The sequence below is a fragment of the Eurypyga helias genome, unplaced genomic scaffold (genome assembly GCF_000690775.1).
Source record: "Eurypyga helias isolate BGI_N326 unplaced genomic scaffold, ASM69077v1 scaffold9202, whole genome shotgun sequence".
NCBI classification, from domain to species: domain Eukaryota; kingdom Metazoa; phylum Chordata; class Aves; order Eurypygiformes; family Eurypygidae; genus Eurypyga; species Eurypyga helias.
The window spans coordinates 10,473-24,165 of NW_010237799.1; the positions used below are offsets into that span (position 1 = coordinate 10,473).

General features: G+C 42.3%; 1 protein-coding gene across 1 annotated transcript in view; it reads right to left on the minus strand.

Moving 5' to 3' along the window:
- Positions 1-8,524, minus strand: part of KLHL32 (kelch-like family member 32) — a 17,452-nt gene extending 8,928 nt beyond the window's left edge. Inside the window, exons 1-2 of the mRNA XM_010147592.1 lie at positions 8,510-8,524; positions 6,569-7,295 (exon numbers count right to left, since the gene is read on the minus strand). Coding sequence (XP_010145894.1) covers positions 6,569-7,295; positions 8,510-8,524 — 742 coding nt within the window. The remainder of the gene's footprint in view (positions 1-6,568; positions 7,296-8,509) is intronic.
- Between the last annotated feature and the right edge of the window lie 5,169 nt (positions 8,525-13,693).

Below are 13,693 nucleotides of genomic sequence, written 5' to 3' on the forward strand. Positions count from 1 at the left end.
CAAAATGAGATGCTAAGGATTTGCATACAGATTTGACTACACAAAAATAGATCTGGAATTAATAACAGTCTCTATATGTTTTAATTTCTTCTAGACTGGAGTACCCTTGCCTCCAGCAGTATTCTTGGCTTTGAAAGTCATCAAGCTGATTTGTCTGCTCTTAGGTTATGATGCCACATGCTGCTACACTGTCCCCTGCAATCAAAGTGCTCGCAGAGATAGATTCCATGCCTTCCCCTAACAAGTATATTTTATAGATTGGCAGTTTTGATCTCCCCTCCCCAGGGGGATAATCTGCATCTTAACAGGTTTCTATAGATACATCTGTCATTAAATATGCCATCTTATATCTGCATCAATTTTCAAACTCAAGTTCCTCCTAACTTTGAAGTGCTATAGCAAAAGTTTAAAATTTTCTGCCAAAATTCAAATTTAACAAGTCTGCAATGTCCTCTTGAACTTTTTTTTTTTTTTTTAAACAAGTTTAAATGCTACTAAAAATAATACATACTTTCTCAGGAAAAAAAAAGGGGTAATTCTGAGATAAATTATTACACTTCTCCACAGTACTTCCTATGAGGGAAGGAGGAGAAAGGCAGGGAGGCATCATAATTACACTTAAAAAGTGGCATTTAAGAATACAAACCAAGCTATTAAATTTGATGTCATGCAATAGCAGCTGAAGTGATAGGAACCCGTCAGTTAAGGGAGGAGGGAAAAAAAACATCCGGCTGGGCAAATGTCAGAAAATTTCCAGTTTCGTCAGCGCTCGCTTCGACACAAGCAGCTTGCTTTGAGTTTCCAGGAGGCAAGAAGAGCTCTCAGGACAAGCCCGTGCCTGTCTCGTTCTTACAGCTGCGCAAACACGCTCTTGGGAAGCCCAGCACCTGACCCGTGGGTTTATGGTGCTTTTACACTGCCGCAATCACTGCTGCTCACTCCCTTGCAGGCTGCAAATCCTGCTTTTCAGGCCCTCCTAGGGTTCCCACCTGACGCAACAGCGCCTCCTCTACTTGGAGAGGTGCTGGAGGAGTCCAAGACCTGCCTTGTCCAGCCCATCTCCACACATGGGAAATATTTTGGTTTGTGACAGTCCACAAACAGCACTGAAAAGCGCCTTCAACAAAGACACCACCAAAAAGAGAAGGGGGGGAGGCAGCACCATTTCTCCAGTTGAAAATCTCTAATACCTATTTATAACATGTCCTAGTAAGACCCCCATATGATTTGAGAAATCTCAGCCAATCCAAACCCCCTAGAAAATCTCACAACCCCCTCTGAAGTCCCCAAGTGCTAGGCTGCACGCACGGATCCCACTTTGCTGGGAGACGTGTAAAATGACATGTTGGCAAAGAGCTCCCACGTGTATTCCTTCCAGCAAATCCAGGGAATATATAGAAACTCATGACATGTCCCCCAAGGTGCTCTGCTATTTTAAAATAGCAATCACTCCTCTCTTAGGTGTCTGTGTGTTAAACACAACATAATCCTTCCTCAGCATGCAAGCCCATTGCCTTTTGCTTCAGCCAGCCCAGGTGCAGAGAGGACAGCTGGGCTGGAGCATATTCTCCCACCAGAAGGACAGCCCTGGAAGACACCGACAACGTCCCACAACGGATGCAATCCGGCTGCAAACAAGAGGGGCACAAGCCCTACATTGTTTGTGGGTTGTCTTTTTTAAAAACATTAAAACCTCATGTTTACATTCAGTCTAAGAAGAGTCAGTGGCATCAAACTTACAATGTTGATGCTTCAAAGGTGTGAGATCCGTTATCTTTATTCAAGCAGAACAGCAACAATAAAGAAGAAATACTGTTCCATATAGAGACTGAGGCAATTCGTATGTACTTGTTAAGCACATGCTCCTCCTAATTTCTGTGATAAGTGCACCGCAAAACTTGATTTGGTTAGACACTGTGGATTCCTATTTATTCCAGATCTCTCCTTTGAAGAAAGGCTAATTTGGGCTTGTTCAGCCTGGAGAACAGAAGGCTCCAGGGAGACCTTATAGCCCCTTCCAGTACCTGAAGGGGCTACAAGGAAGCTGGGGGGGACTTTTTACAAAGGCCTGTAGTGACAGGACAAGGAGGAACAGGATTAAATTGAAAGTGGGGAGGTTTAGATTAGATGTCAGGAAGAAATTCTTCACAGAGAGGGTGGTGAGGCACTGGAACAGGTTGCCCAGAGAAGCTGTGGATGCCCCATCCCTGGATGTCTTCAAGGCCAGGCTGGATGAAGCTTTGAGCAACCTGGTCTAGTGGAGGTATTTTATAGGTATTTACTGAGAAAAAAAAAAATTCTCATCACAATAAACAGCATACTGATATAATATAATACTTCTCCCCAAAACCACTGGCATACTCAGACTAATTCTCCAAGATATGTGATCTCCATCATTCACTTGATCAAAATCTCCATCATTAGGGAAAAAATAAAAATAATGATAAAAACCATTGAATTTTGAAGAAAAAGTTGTTAAAAACAAAGCAACTGTTCAGGACTGGTTTATTTACATCCTGCTCCCCTCCCCCCCAAGCTGAGTTTCCACGTGCATGTGAAGATGTGATTTGAGCTGACACACCGAAGGTCTGCAACTGCAACCCCAGAGAAACAACAGCAGAACCCTTCGCTGCAGAGCGGACTTTTCATGTGCTAATCTCCCGAGCACTTGAGGCGAGGGGAAGCCTCGTTATCCCCAGCTGCCAGCGCAGGAACGGCCCCCAGCTGAACTGCCTGGCAGAGGGTCCCTGCCCCTCTCTGTCCCCACGGGCCCTACACCTAAGCTGGGGGAGGGAGGTTACCGTCTGTGGAAAAGCAGGGCTCCAGCTTGGCGTGTGCGTGCCACGGCGGATGCGGGGCAACGGGCAGAGTTCAAGTTCTCACTCTTATGGAAAAATATTTCCCTGCTTTTATAGGGAATGATTGTTCGTAATGTTGAACTCCAAAGGGTTTGGTGCGTTTTGTTTCTCTTTTCACTCAAACGCTTCTACTTTTCAAGCATGTGGCACGCAATTCGTTTGCAAAACGGGTCACGGTGTCAGATGTTAACTGGGGCCTGGAAGATTCATCTTCCTATAAAATTGCAAAACCATCTGCCCGATGCAGTACTGTCGATACAGAAAACTTACTTTAATGAATTCTCATCTACTTTTATAAAATAAGAAAATAAAATGTGGGGTGTGAAAAAAGAAAAGTTTAAAAAAACTATGAGAAAAAATAATGACACAAACGTAAAAATATGTTCCACAATACGTGGAGCTCAGTAAACTCGAGAGCTGAACCCACTAGTGCTGACCAGAGGGTCCGACTAGTTCCGGACTGCAGACGGCTCCCTCTACAGCCTTCTGGCAAGTTAAAAACCCCACAGGGCTGGAGGCAGCTTAGGGGTCCCCTCTGCCACCCGAAACATCGGCCACCCACCCATCGCCTGCTGCCAGCGTGTGCTTACAGCACTTGGTTTAACACGCTTCCCTTCCCTGCTGCCTGCGCCACGATTTTACGCTCTATTATGTTTTTATTCCTTCTTGTATTTCTCCCAAAGGAGCAGGAAAGTAAAGCCGACCATGAAACCCAATAATAACAGCAGAAACCTCTTAAGTCTAGATCAGCAAAGCCTTTGGAAGACAAGGGGCGTAAACAGCCCATGTGTGGGTCATGTTTTGATGACTGTCTCCACAAACACAGGGGCTAGAAACTCATCACTATTTAATTTATTCACTTACTAAAAGCCTGGGCACATTTTCATGGTTACCTTGCCAGCTGGTAGTAGCAGACTGACTTTGAGAGCTCTTGCTGGTGACCCGTATTCCCCAGAAAAAGCAGTAGGGATACAGCTCAGAAACATCCCTAACTAGGACTAATTTTTTAATTACTTAATTTTAAGGCACATGAACTGGGTTCCCTCCTGCATTACTGTTTACTCTTATGTTAACACTTTACATTTGATGATGAACAGTGGATTTTTTAAGCAATGACTATTGATAAATCTGGGACAAAAAAACATCTCTCGGTACTATTCCCCTGCCCTTGCATATAACATGTACAGCAAGCTACCTTTTAGCCCTAAGCAGTTAGTTAATAATAGAAAGCTAGCTGCAGTTATTGCACCTCCATCTACTTTTATTCATAAAATAACTCTCTTGAATACACCACCCAGTTTTGAACCTGAGTACGTAAGTCAGATCAATACCCGACTGAAGTATTGCACAGAATGCTCTCGTAATTCATAATAACCTGTCAGAAACTAGCAACCCAAAACTGCTCAGCATTTTCTCAAAACCGATATAAATTACAACACAAAACTCCTCTCTGTCTTATACCACTGCCAAAACCTTGCTCCTTACTGTGTCTTTACAACAGAAGTTGCGTTGGCAGCATTTTCAAAGACCTCATGGAATAATACCGATAAACTCTTTAAAACTGGGCAAAACAACAGAAAATATTTATCTAATAGGTTTCCACTTACCTCTTCCCCTGATTCTACAGCTGTATTAGAGGCATATCCTTGAACAGAATATCACACTGCTTCATTATATAAATGCAGATAGTATTTAAACACACAGGCAGGCAGGCATTTCACTTACGTAAGTAAGCACATTAATTAATCCTCAGCATAATTTTCCCTTTCCTAGCGTATCTGGAAAGATTAAAAGTAATCTTCAACCAGTCCTACATTTGACTTAATCTCTATCAAATACTTCCTGGTTTTTGAGGGGTCTTTTTGTACAGAAAAAGCAGAAATGAAGGAAAAAAGGCTACATTTTTCATGTACTGGTGTAAGGACTACACTCTGATGGAGGTTTCTAGTGCTTGTTCAACAATGTTATACTAATACATTTAACACAATTACCTAAAAAGTCCTGTTTTTCATAACTAGAGACTGAAAAAAATGCTAAGAGGAAGAAAAAAGTAGGGAGGGGGAAAAAATCAAGACACAGCAGTAGTAGCACCCATGTATTGGAATTGCCTATCACAGGCACACATCTCTGTCCACTGATAAAACAGCAAAGGCCGTGAACAAACAGGGAAATGGCTCCAAACACACCCGGCTGGTACCCTAAAGCCAAAATCCCATTTCTGTACCGTACCTGTGTCTCAAAGCTCACGGTGTGCACACTTCAGGATTAACACACAGGAGAAACTCAAGACTCCTTCAATGCCAGTTGTTGAACAAAGTGACCCAAAGCACCAGCCAGGGATCTCTTGGTGATTTTCAGCATTCCATCATGCTTTTAATTCCAAAGTCATTATTCATTATTTTAGTGTACATGTATAAAACTAGATACCTGTCACCTTCCCCAGCAATGCTTGGGAATCCATTCCCATAAGGCACTTAATCCATATGGGCAGAAAGATACATCTGCAAGGAACTCCGCTAACCTAAATTACACACTCTGAGAATCACAGAATCTTTTAGGTTGGAAAAGACCTTTAAGATCATCAACTCCAACCGTTAACCAGCACTGCCAAATCCAGCACTGAACCATGTCCCTAAGCACCACATCTACCCGTCCCTTAAATACCTCCAGGGATGGCGACTCAACCACTTCCCTGGGCAGAAACACAGCAAAGGCTTAACTTAATCTTTCATTTATATACCATCTTTTCACTGTCAGGATCCCAGACCATATTAAAATCCCCAGAGAACATATACAGTGAAGATGGCAATCACTGAACATTTTCCTCAAGGGCTGGCCCCATTTACTCATTCACTTCCTTTAGAAATACTAAACTTTATAACCTTTCGGGACGCACTTCTTAGTAAAAAGTGGGTGGTTGTTTTTTCTCCTGTCAAACTTCCATAGACAGCACCTCGTTCCAAAGTAACCAATAACAGAAATGTCACTACAAAGACTGATGGCACGACGTCTTCAACTCCCATCAGCGTGCACATGTAAAATAAAAAGTACATCAGACGGAGTTGCAAATAATACGTTATTTCAAGACTACAAGGCCTGTACTGTCATCTATATGTGCCATAAAGCTATGATTCCATCAGGCAGTCCTCTGCACTTGTTATGGACAGAGCTGTGTGTGTTTTCTAACAAGGGTCATCTTGGCCTGTTGCAATATCCTCAAGAGCAAGTGAGAGCAGTTCATAACATCTGCCTTCAATCCCTGGATCTATACAAGCCAACAAGCACTTCATTCTCTGTTTCATTACCAGGAATAAACGCAGTGGTACCAGATAACACCACAGAAACTGGGTGTTGGGTTTTGGTTTTAGGGAGCGGGCAGAATTTGTCATCTGAAATTTGCCCAAAAGTGCATTATCATTTCGATTCACTGTGATTTATGAATGGTGACTGGAGCTAGCATGTATGATGTATGCAGCTTGGAAACACAGAGAGGTATTTAGCAGACAAAAAAAAACATTGCATAGGTATGTTACACTCCTCTGCTTCTAATCAGGCTTCACTTTATGCTTCCAGGCTAAAATTCTTTGAAACGCCCATTTCCTAAGACAAAAGTTATCCTGACATATAAACCTAAGAAGATTTATTAGTTTCATTCAAGACAGTATTCAGGTATTTTGTTAGTACCTCAAACTGTGTGAAACGTTTTCTACCTGATATCCAAAGAAGACCATCCACCACATATCCCGCATGGCAGGAGAGCGATCGATCGAAGGACTGTACAAAGGTCCACTTGTTCTTCTTGGGACAATAGCGTTCCACTGTAGGTAACACTTGACGCAGTTCATTTCTGCCTCCTACTGCATAGAGGTACTCGTCCACCGCTCCCAGCACAAAGTGCTCCCGGCAGTTCTTCATCGGCGCTATCTCAGCCCAAGAGTTGGTGCGGGGGTCGTAGCGACAGGCAGTCCTCACGGCACAAGTGCGCCCCGTGGAGTGCTCTGCCTCTCCACCAGCGACAAAGAGAAAGTCTCCCATGACAGCAACACAGTGGTGGCTTCTCCCTACCGGCATGGGCGCCAGCTCGCTCCAGTTTGCAATCCCTGCGATATGAACATTCTCTTGATCTACCGGATTGAAGTATCGCAATTCCTTCACTTTACAGATTTCACGTTTTTTCCCGCCAATAATGTAAAGAGTGTCCGACTGGAAGCGAGGTTTTGTCCTTCTGGTTTGCCAAACCGGCTGTGCATAGACACTCTGGTGGTAAGCCAAGGCCTCGTTAATAAGTGCCGTCGCAGTTTCGCTGGCTTGGACGAGAGGATGAGAAAGAGCTACGGTATGCAGCGTATCCACATCCATAAGGCCAAAACGGACATGCTGAAGAAGTTCATCCATGTACTGGTAGCGACAGTTGTGTTCCAACCACCTCACAGCCAGCTAAAAGTGAGGGGAAGGAGGGGAAAAACAAGACACCAATTATTTGTGTACAATTCTGTCAAAATTTCATCTTTCGAAAACTGTTTTTGCATATGTACTATGTATAATATATATAATTATATTTTACATATAGTATAGTGTATGTGTGTATATATACACACAGTATATACAAGTCTGAGCTATATACTTGCCTCAGCACTGACACCAGTCAATACAAAAAGTAGTTGCGAATGCACGTGAGTCAACATAGAACATACCTACTAAAACTCCACCTACAACAAGCATAAAAGCTTTGTATCGCACCAGTCCCGCTAAACAATTTCACAGCATTATCAGACTGCCATACTGCTACGCAATACTCTTGCCGTTCAAACTGTTAGTGATGCTGTAGGAGACCACAATGTCCCAGAGCCAAGCTGCTGGAGCAATAATATAAATGTAGGGACTATGTGACCATTGGAGACCATGGGTACACTAGAAAGAAAAGTAAGATTATGGTTAGATGCTTAGAAAAAGCCCTTTCTCCAAACCATCCTTCATTCTAGCAATGACAAAATATTGAAGGAATATAATAAAATAGATACTGAATGTCTCAATATTTTTTCCTTCTTCCTTTATTTCATTCATAAAATGGAGAGAGGTGTAAAGGGACAGAAATTGAGAGAATGGAGAAGCAGAGAAGAGGCTTTGCTGGTTTGGGATTCGTCAAGAAATCGTCAAGGAAGACTCTCAAAATGTTCAGCAATGGCATCTGGTATCAACAGCCAAAATTAAGCATAGCCTTTAAATTACATAAAGCATATGGAATCCAACCAGGTCTAAAAAGAAGCTAGGAAGGCCCAAAACCATTTCAAGAACTGTTGTGTAAGTTGTTCTTGAAAACCTCCACTGATGAAGATACCAGAAAACTTCCTCAGGAAAACCATCCCCATGCTCAGCTATCCTCTCAGACAGATTTTCCTTTTATCTATGCAGGAGCTGAAAACCCTTCAACTCATTGCCTCATCTTCCCCCTTTGGGTTTATACTCCAGAGCTCAGGAACCCACAGACCAGCCCCTGAAATGCACTATGATATTGCTGATTCATGTTTAAGCTTATGACGAGTTCTATTCACAGAATCACAGAACAGTTTGGGTTGGAAGGGACCTTAAAGATCATCTAGTTCCAACCCCCCTGCCATGGGCAGGGACACTCTCCACTAGTATGTTCTTACCTTCTTCCCCTCCATTGCAGCCTTTCTGCAGAAGCCCGTACTGGGCTCACTTGCTGGCTTCTCCAAGAAATAACCCCCCCCAACTACCACACTTGAGACCGTACTAGGAGCAGAAGTGTAGCAGCAGACAGCAATGGCCTTGCTTTGGGTTCTGCCAAACTTCCACAAACCGTTATGCTTTCTCTGTCATGACTGAACTCTCTACTATTTAATTCCAGCTACTACTCTGATCTGTCAAGATCATTTTCACTCCTAATTATACTTTAAAATGTGCTTGAAGACCATTCTACCTTCTGATTGTCCGAAAACATAAACCCCATATTATTGTTTCATCCAAGTCATTAACAAAGACATTGACTAGTTCTGGATGAGGACAGACCCCTCTACTTGATACTCCATTTCATCCTGACAAAGAACTTGCGGAGCAGGAATTTCTAACTAGTCGTGCGATAACAACCTCTTCAGCTAAAACTTACTGTCCTGTATTGCTCATGGGAATGTCACATGAAGGAGCTGAAAAGAAAGGCTTCTGTCTTACTCAAGGCTTTCATATACACATGGTATAGCAAATTTATTGCTGCTTCTGTATTCTGTCAGAGAGGGAAGATGATAAACTAAAACCACCTTCTTATTAAGAATAATTTGAAACACTTTTGCTCCACTGTGCTATTCAACCCCTGTGAAACAAAGAATCAATGAAGGGCATCAAAACTGCAACAGTAGTTCAGTCAGTTAAATGCTGTATTGAGTTTCAAAATGTGCTTTAGCTATATGTATTTAGACCAGTTAGTAAAAAAAGGGAGTTCATTAAATACATTTGAACGTGTTTATGGACTTGAAATCGTTGAGCTTTATGTTCACATGTTCTAAATCCACCTAATCCATGTGTCAGGTGTCTCCTACTGAGTGGTTTTAGACAGCTCCATACTCCGTGTCTTGGGCCATGCGAGTCATTCCGCAAAGTCTTCAGAGGCACTTCGCTCTCGGCACTGACGAGACACTTGAAACTGAAGTGGAATTCAGGCTATATCTTCATCATGATGAAGACAGCGACTGAATTCATACCAACGGAATGATGTGTGGGTTGCTATATTAAAAGAAGAATTTATGAAAACTGAGTTCTTATTTGTCACCCCTTGCACCCAACAGACTGGTTTCTTTTGCTTAGAGTTCATGCCTTCCCTCACTTCTAACATGGCATCGTGGAGGCATCACCTGTGCTATAATGACAGACTTTATAGGCTCTCAAAGGACATGCACTAATTTGAACCAGGTCTTGGTAGCCACAAGGTATTTAAAGCAAGTTTAATATTAATGCCTGCTCCTATCTTAGAACTTCACCCTTCTTTCTTTTACTGTCCTCCCTCCCACCCCACAGTAAATACTATATAAACAAACACAAGCAACACTACATACATTCCTACCTTTTAAAGACACAGTATCTGCATTCATTTCTGCGTGTGGGATGTGTGACAACCTGCAGCAGAAGGGATGGACATCTCCATTACAATACGTTTTTTCTGCTGCGTGAAGTTTGGCAAAACCGATGTGGTTCCTACTGCGTTTGGGCTGCACTAAGCATAGTCCTGGAGTTGTAAAAAAATGTTTCACCAAAACCAACAATGCTTAACATTTCTCTAAAAATCACAGAATTTCTAAACCACCACAGTGATGGTGCAAAGCAATACAAAGATTCTGTTGGCACTCACAGCAGATGTACAATCTATTCCTGGTCTTCAACCAAAACTTTCTCCATCCTCTCCTACAGCAATTCATCCCCACTCCTCTGTCCTGCATTTTCATTGATGAAAACTTATGAATCTTTCCAAATTTATTGCAACCTCCTTCAGATCTTCTACGTGCTGCACCCAAAGGTGTCTTTGGTCACAGTACTTGCACCTTTCCCTTCTGACAAACAACTGCAAGAGCTGTGGGGAGGGTAAGTGAATCCCGGGCTGTCTGTCATATAGGTTGCTACTGGCTCTTACCAGACTCCACGCCTGAGGTCAGTTTGCAGTGGAGTACTGCATTTTACTGTATTAATGTGGGAAGCAGGGCTAAGAGCCTTGCATATCATTATCACCTGGGTGGTCTGTACGCATCTCAATCTGCAGAGAAGCTCTACTGGGTCTTGGGGAGGCAACTGAGGCCTGGGAATCACAATGTGTTTAGAAGCTCCTGCCCAGATCGACTCATGCTGCTGTTGAACACAATTTGACATTTGTTCTGCATTACGCATTGTTAAGGTGCTCGCCCCCAGAACATGGTGTCTGACATAAAGCAGGCAGGGAAGAAAATTGAGTTGTCTGTGTGGGTGAACAGATATACTAGTCACTGGATGGTTTCACAGCTATTGGAGGGCTGGAGAAGTTCAAAAGGAAGAAAATTAAGTTCCCAAACAAGTCTTTGCTTGTAGCAGAAATAGTCACCGATGGACTGTACAGTTTTAAACTTCCTTCAGCACAAAGGAGGCAAATCTCTCTCATGAACATATGGCAGAAGCACAAACTTCCACGTAGCACTGATAAATACGCAGATGTTTGCTGATATGCAAGTTCCACCAGCTTTACTCATTTTTTTGTTTAATCCAGACTTAGAAACCTGGTGCTTAAATAGAAACTCCAAAATTCACCCTGCCTAATTATAGTGCCTGTTTTTCAGCCTCTCTGGCAGTAGTGATTAGCAACTATAATCAGTACTGGCAAAATAAACTCAAAGCCATCACATACTTTGTGACATGGCAAGGAGAGGCATTCAGACTTCTCTAAGAAGATACCAATAGCACTTGAAATTACAACTGTGTCTAAAACACAAACAAGGAAGCAAGCAAACACAAAGAGACCATCCACAACTTTGAGTTTTAAAATATTTGTATTGCTGCTAAATAATTTACAAAAATAAAGAAATACTCCCACTCCCAGTGCCATACAGGCAAATTCTGTTTAAACTGCTAGAAGCTTCTTTTCTATTAATTTTAATGTATGAGTCTGTGAGAAAAGGAAGCTACAGTCTAGTGCCTATAACAACTATAATAAATAATATATTTTGCCACATTCATCTTCTGAACTATGTAAATGACACAAGTAGACCCTCAGAAGGACAGGATTTTCACACCAGATTAATTCTCTTGTTCTAAAGCCTTAACCCAAAGGTTTTTTCCTCTCCAAGGTTACATTACTTGATTTCGCAAAGGAGTACATGCTCAAAACAGCAGAAAACAGATGGAAAAATATATTGTGCCATGGTTGGAACATACATCTAAACACACCTGCATGTTGGACTGTGATTTCACTGCATTTCCAACACCTGCTTCTGCTTCCAGCACGGTGCTTCGACAGTGCAATTCACACAGCCTCAGAGTGAGGCCCTTCCTGCGCTGCTGTTAGCGATCTGTGTACTGCATATGTACTGCAGCCCAGGTTAAAGCTGAACTAAGAGTTTCACCCCTGTTGAAGATAACCCTGCAGTAAGCAGTTACCTGGTGTTTTGGGCCGCCAGCTATCCCAGGAAACAAAAAAACCCATCACACCTGTTCCTTGCCCATCCAGTGTACTCCTGCAATCCTTCTCATGCCACTTGGCAGGGAGACGTGGCAGACCTTCACTTGACACCACAGCAAGTTCTCCAACCAGAAAAGCCAAGCTACTTCATGAGGAGAAAAAGCTTGCCATACCAATTAGAGCCAGATTCACCTGGAAACTGCTTTACATCACAAAGTCAGTGTGAGGGAAAGTTGATGTCTGCAGAGCTCAGAGCAAAACACTGCTCTACGCCTGGGTTCTGTGCGAGTCAGGGGCCACGGAAGCTCCATTCAAGTCACCCTGGTCTGACCTCTAGTTGATGCATTCGTGTTGTAGCCAGACATACTGCAAAGGAATTACACTAGTTTATACCATCTAAGATTTCTAATAAATGAGACGAAGGCAAGAAGTGACAGTGGCGGAGAAAAGGAGGGATTTGGAGGTGGTGGGGTTTTTTAGCAATGACAAATAAAAGGAAACATGAAACCTTATGAGGTTTCAAAACAATGAATTCACATGTCTCGTTAAAACAAATTGAAATCTTAAATACAATAACACAGTGAACATTGTCCTTTCTCCTCAAATGGGAGTATTCAACATGGACAAGTGGCAGGAACTATTTTCCTGGACTGATATCAGATATACTCAATGCAAATTATCTGATTTCTGCATAACAATCTGATGATGATATATACCACGGAAAGAGAAAGAAGCACAAATCAGTTCTTTTAATATAAATCTCACACAGATTCACAGAGTGGAATCTCACCTGAACAATCCTTTTGTTTCTTAAATTAAGCAAAACGTTAGGCCAGAAAAACATCAAACTAGTATCTTTGCATCATTAGCATATTGGACGGTGCTAGAGATCAGCTCCGACCGACTGATAAGACAAACAGAGTAATGAAAGCAACACAGTTACTACAGCAAACACTTTAAGGCACTGAGGGAACTTGAAAAAGCAAAACTTGGACCTGACTAGCTCAGTGTTCAGGAACACTAGAAATCTCTATTTTGGCCATAAACTTGCACATGATTTGGCCTCTCCATGAAGTTACCCAACTCAGCAAGCCTCGGGCATCCCAGACTGGAACCTCTTGCCTCAAACCCACTGTGTGTCTCAGATGGCTATCATCAGCAGCACCCTGGCTCTTCAAGGCTCAAGTCCAGGAACAGAACTCATGAATAAACCAGGACATTTACTAAAATTGTAAAACAAACTCTACTGAAGGCTGTGAACTTTTTAAAAATGAGCAGGGATTTCCAAAGGGCCTGAATTTGGATCTCTAAAGGGTCCCAGTTCTTCTGTCTCTCCAGAGACTAAAAAGGACAAACTCCAGAGAGTTTAGGGTATCAATTTAAGCGTTTAAGCATTAAGATGAATTGGGCTGTATCACCCATTTAAGAATAAAAACATATGGATGAAGAAATGTTTCTGGAAAAAAACCCAAACCACCAAACACAACTTTTCAAAGCCATGAGTTGCACGTGAATATTTTTAGAAGCTGGTACACAACCAGTCTCCAGACTCCCTCTGCAATTGTATCAGTCACATACTACCTTGCAGTTGTGGGCGGCATGGAGAACGCACGGCTCAAAGTTAGACGCGGAGAGCCTTAAAGATAGAAATCTTTTTCTTCTTTTTATTTTGAATTAAAAATGT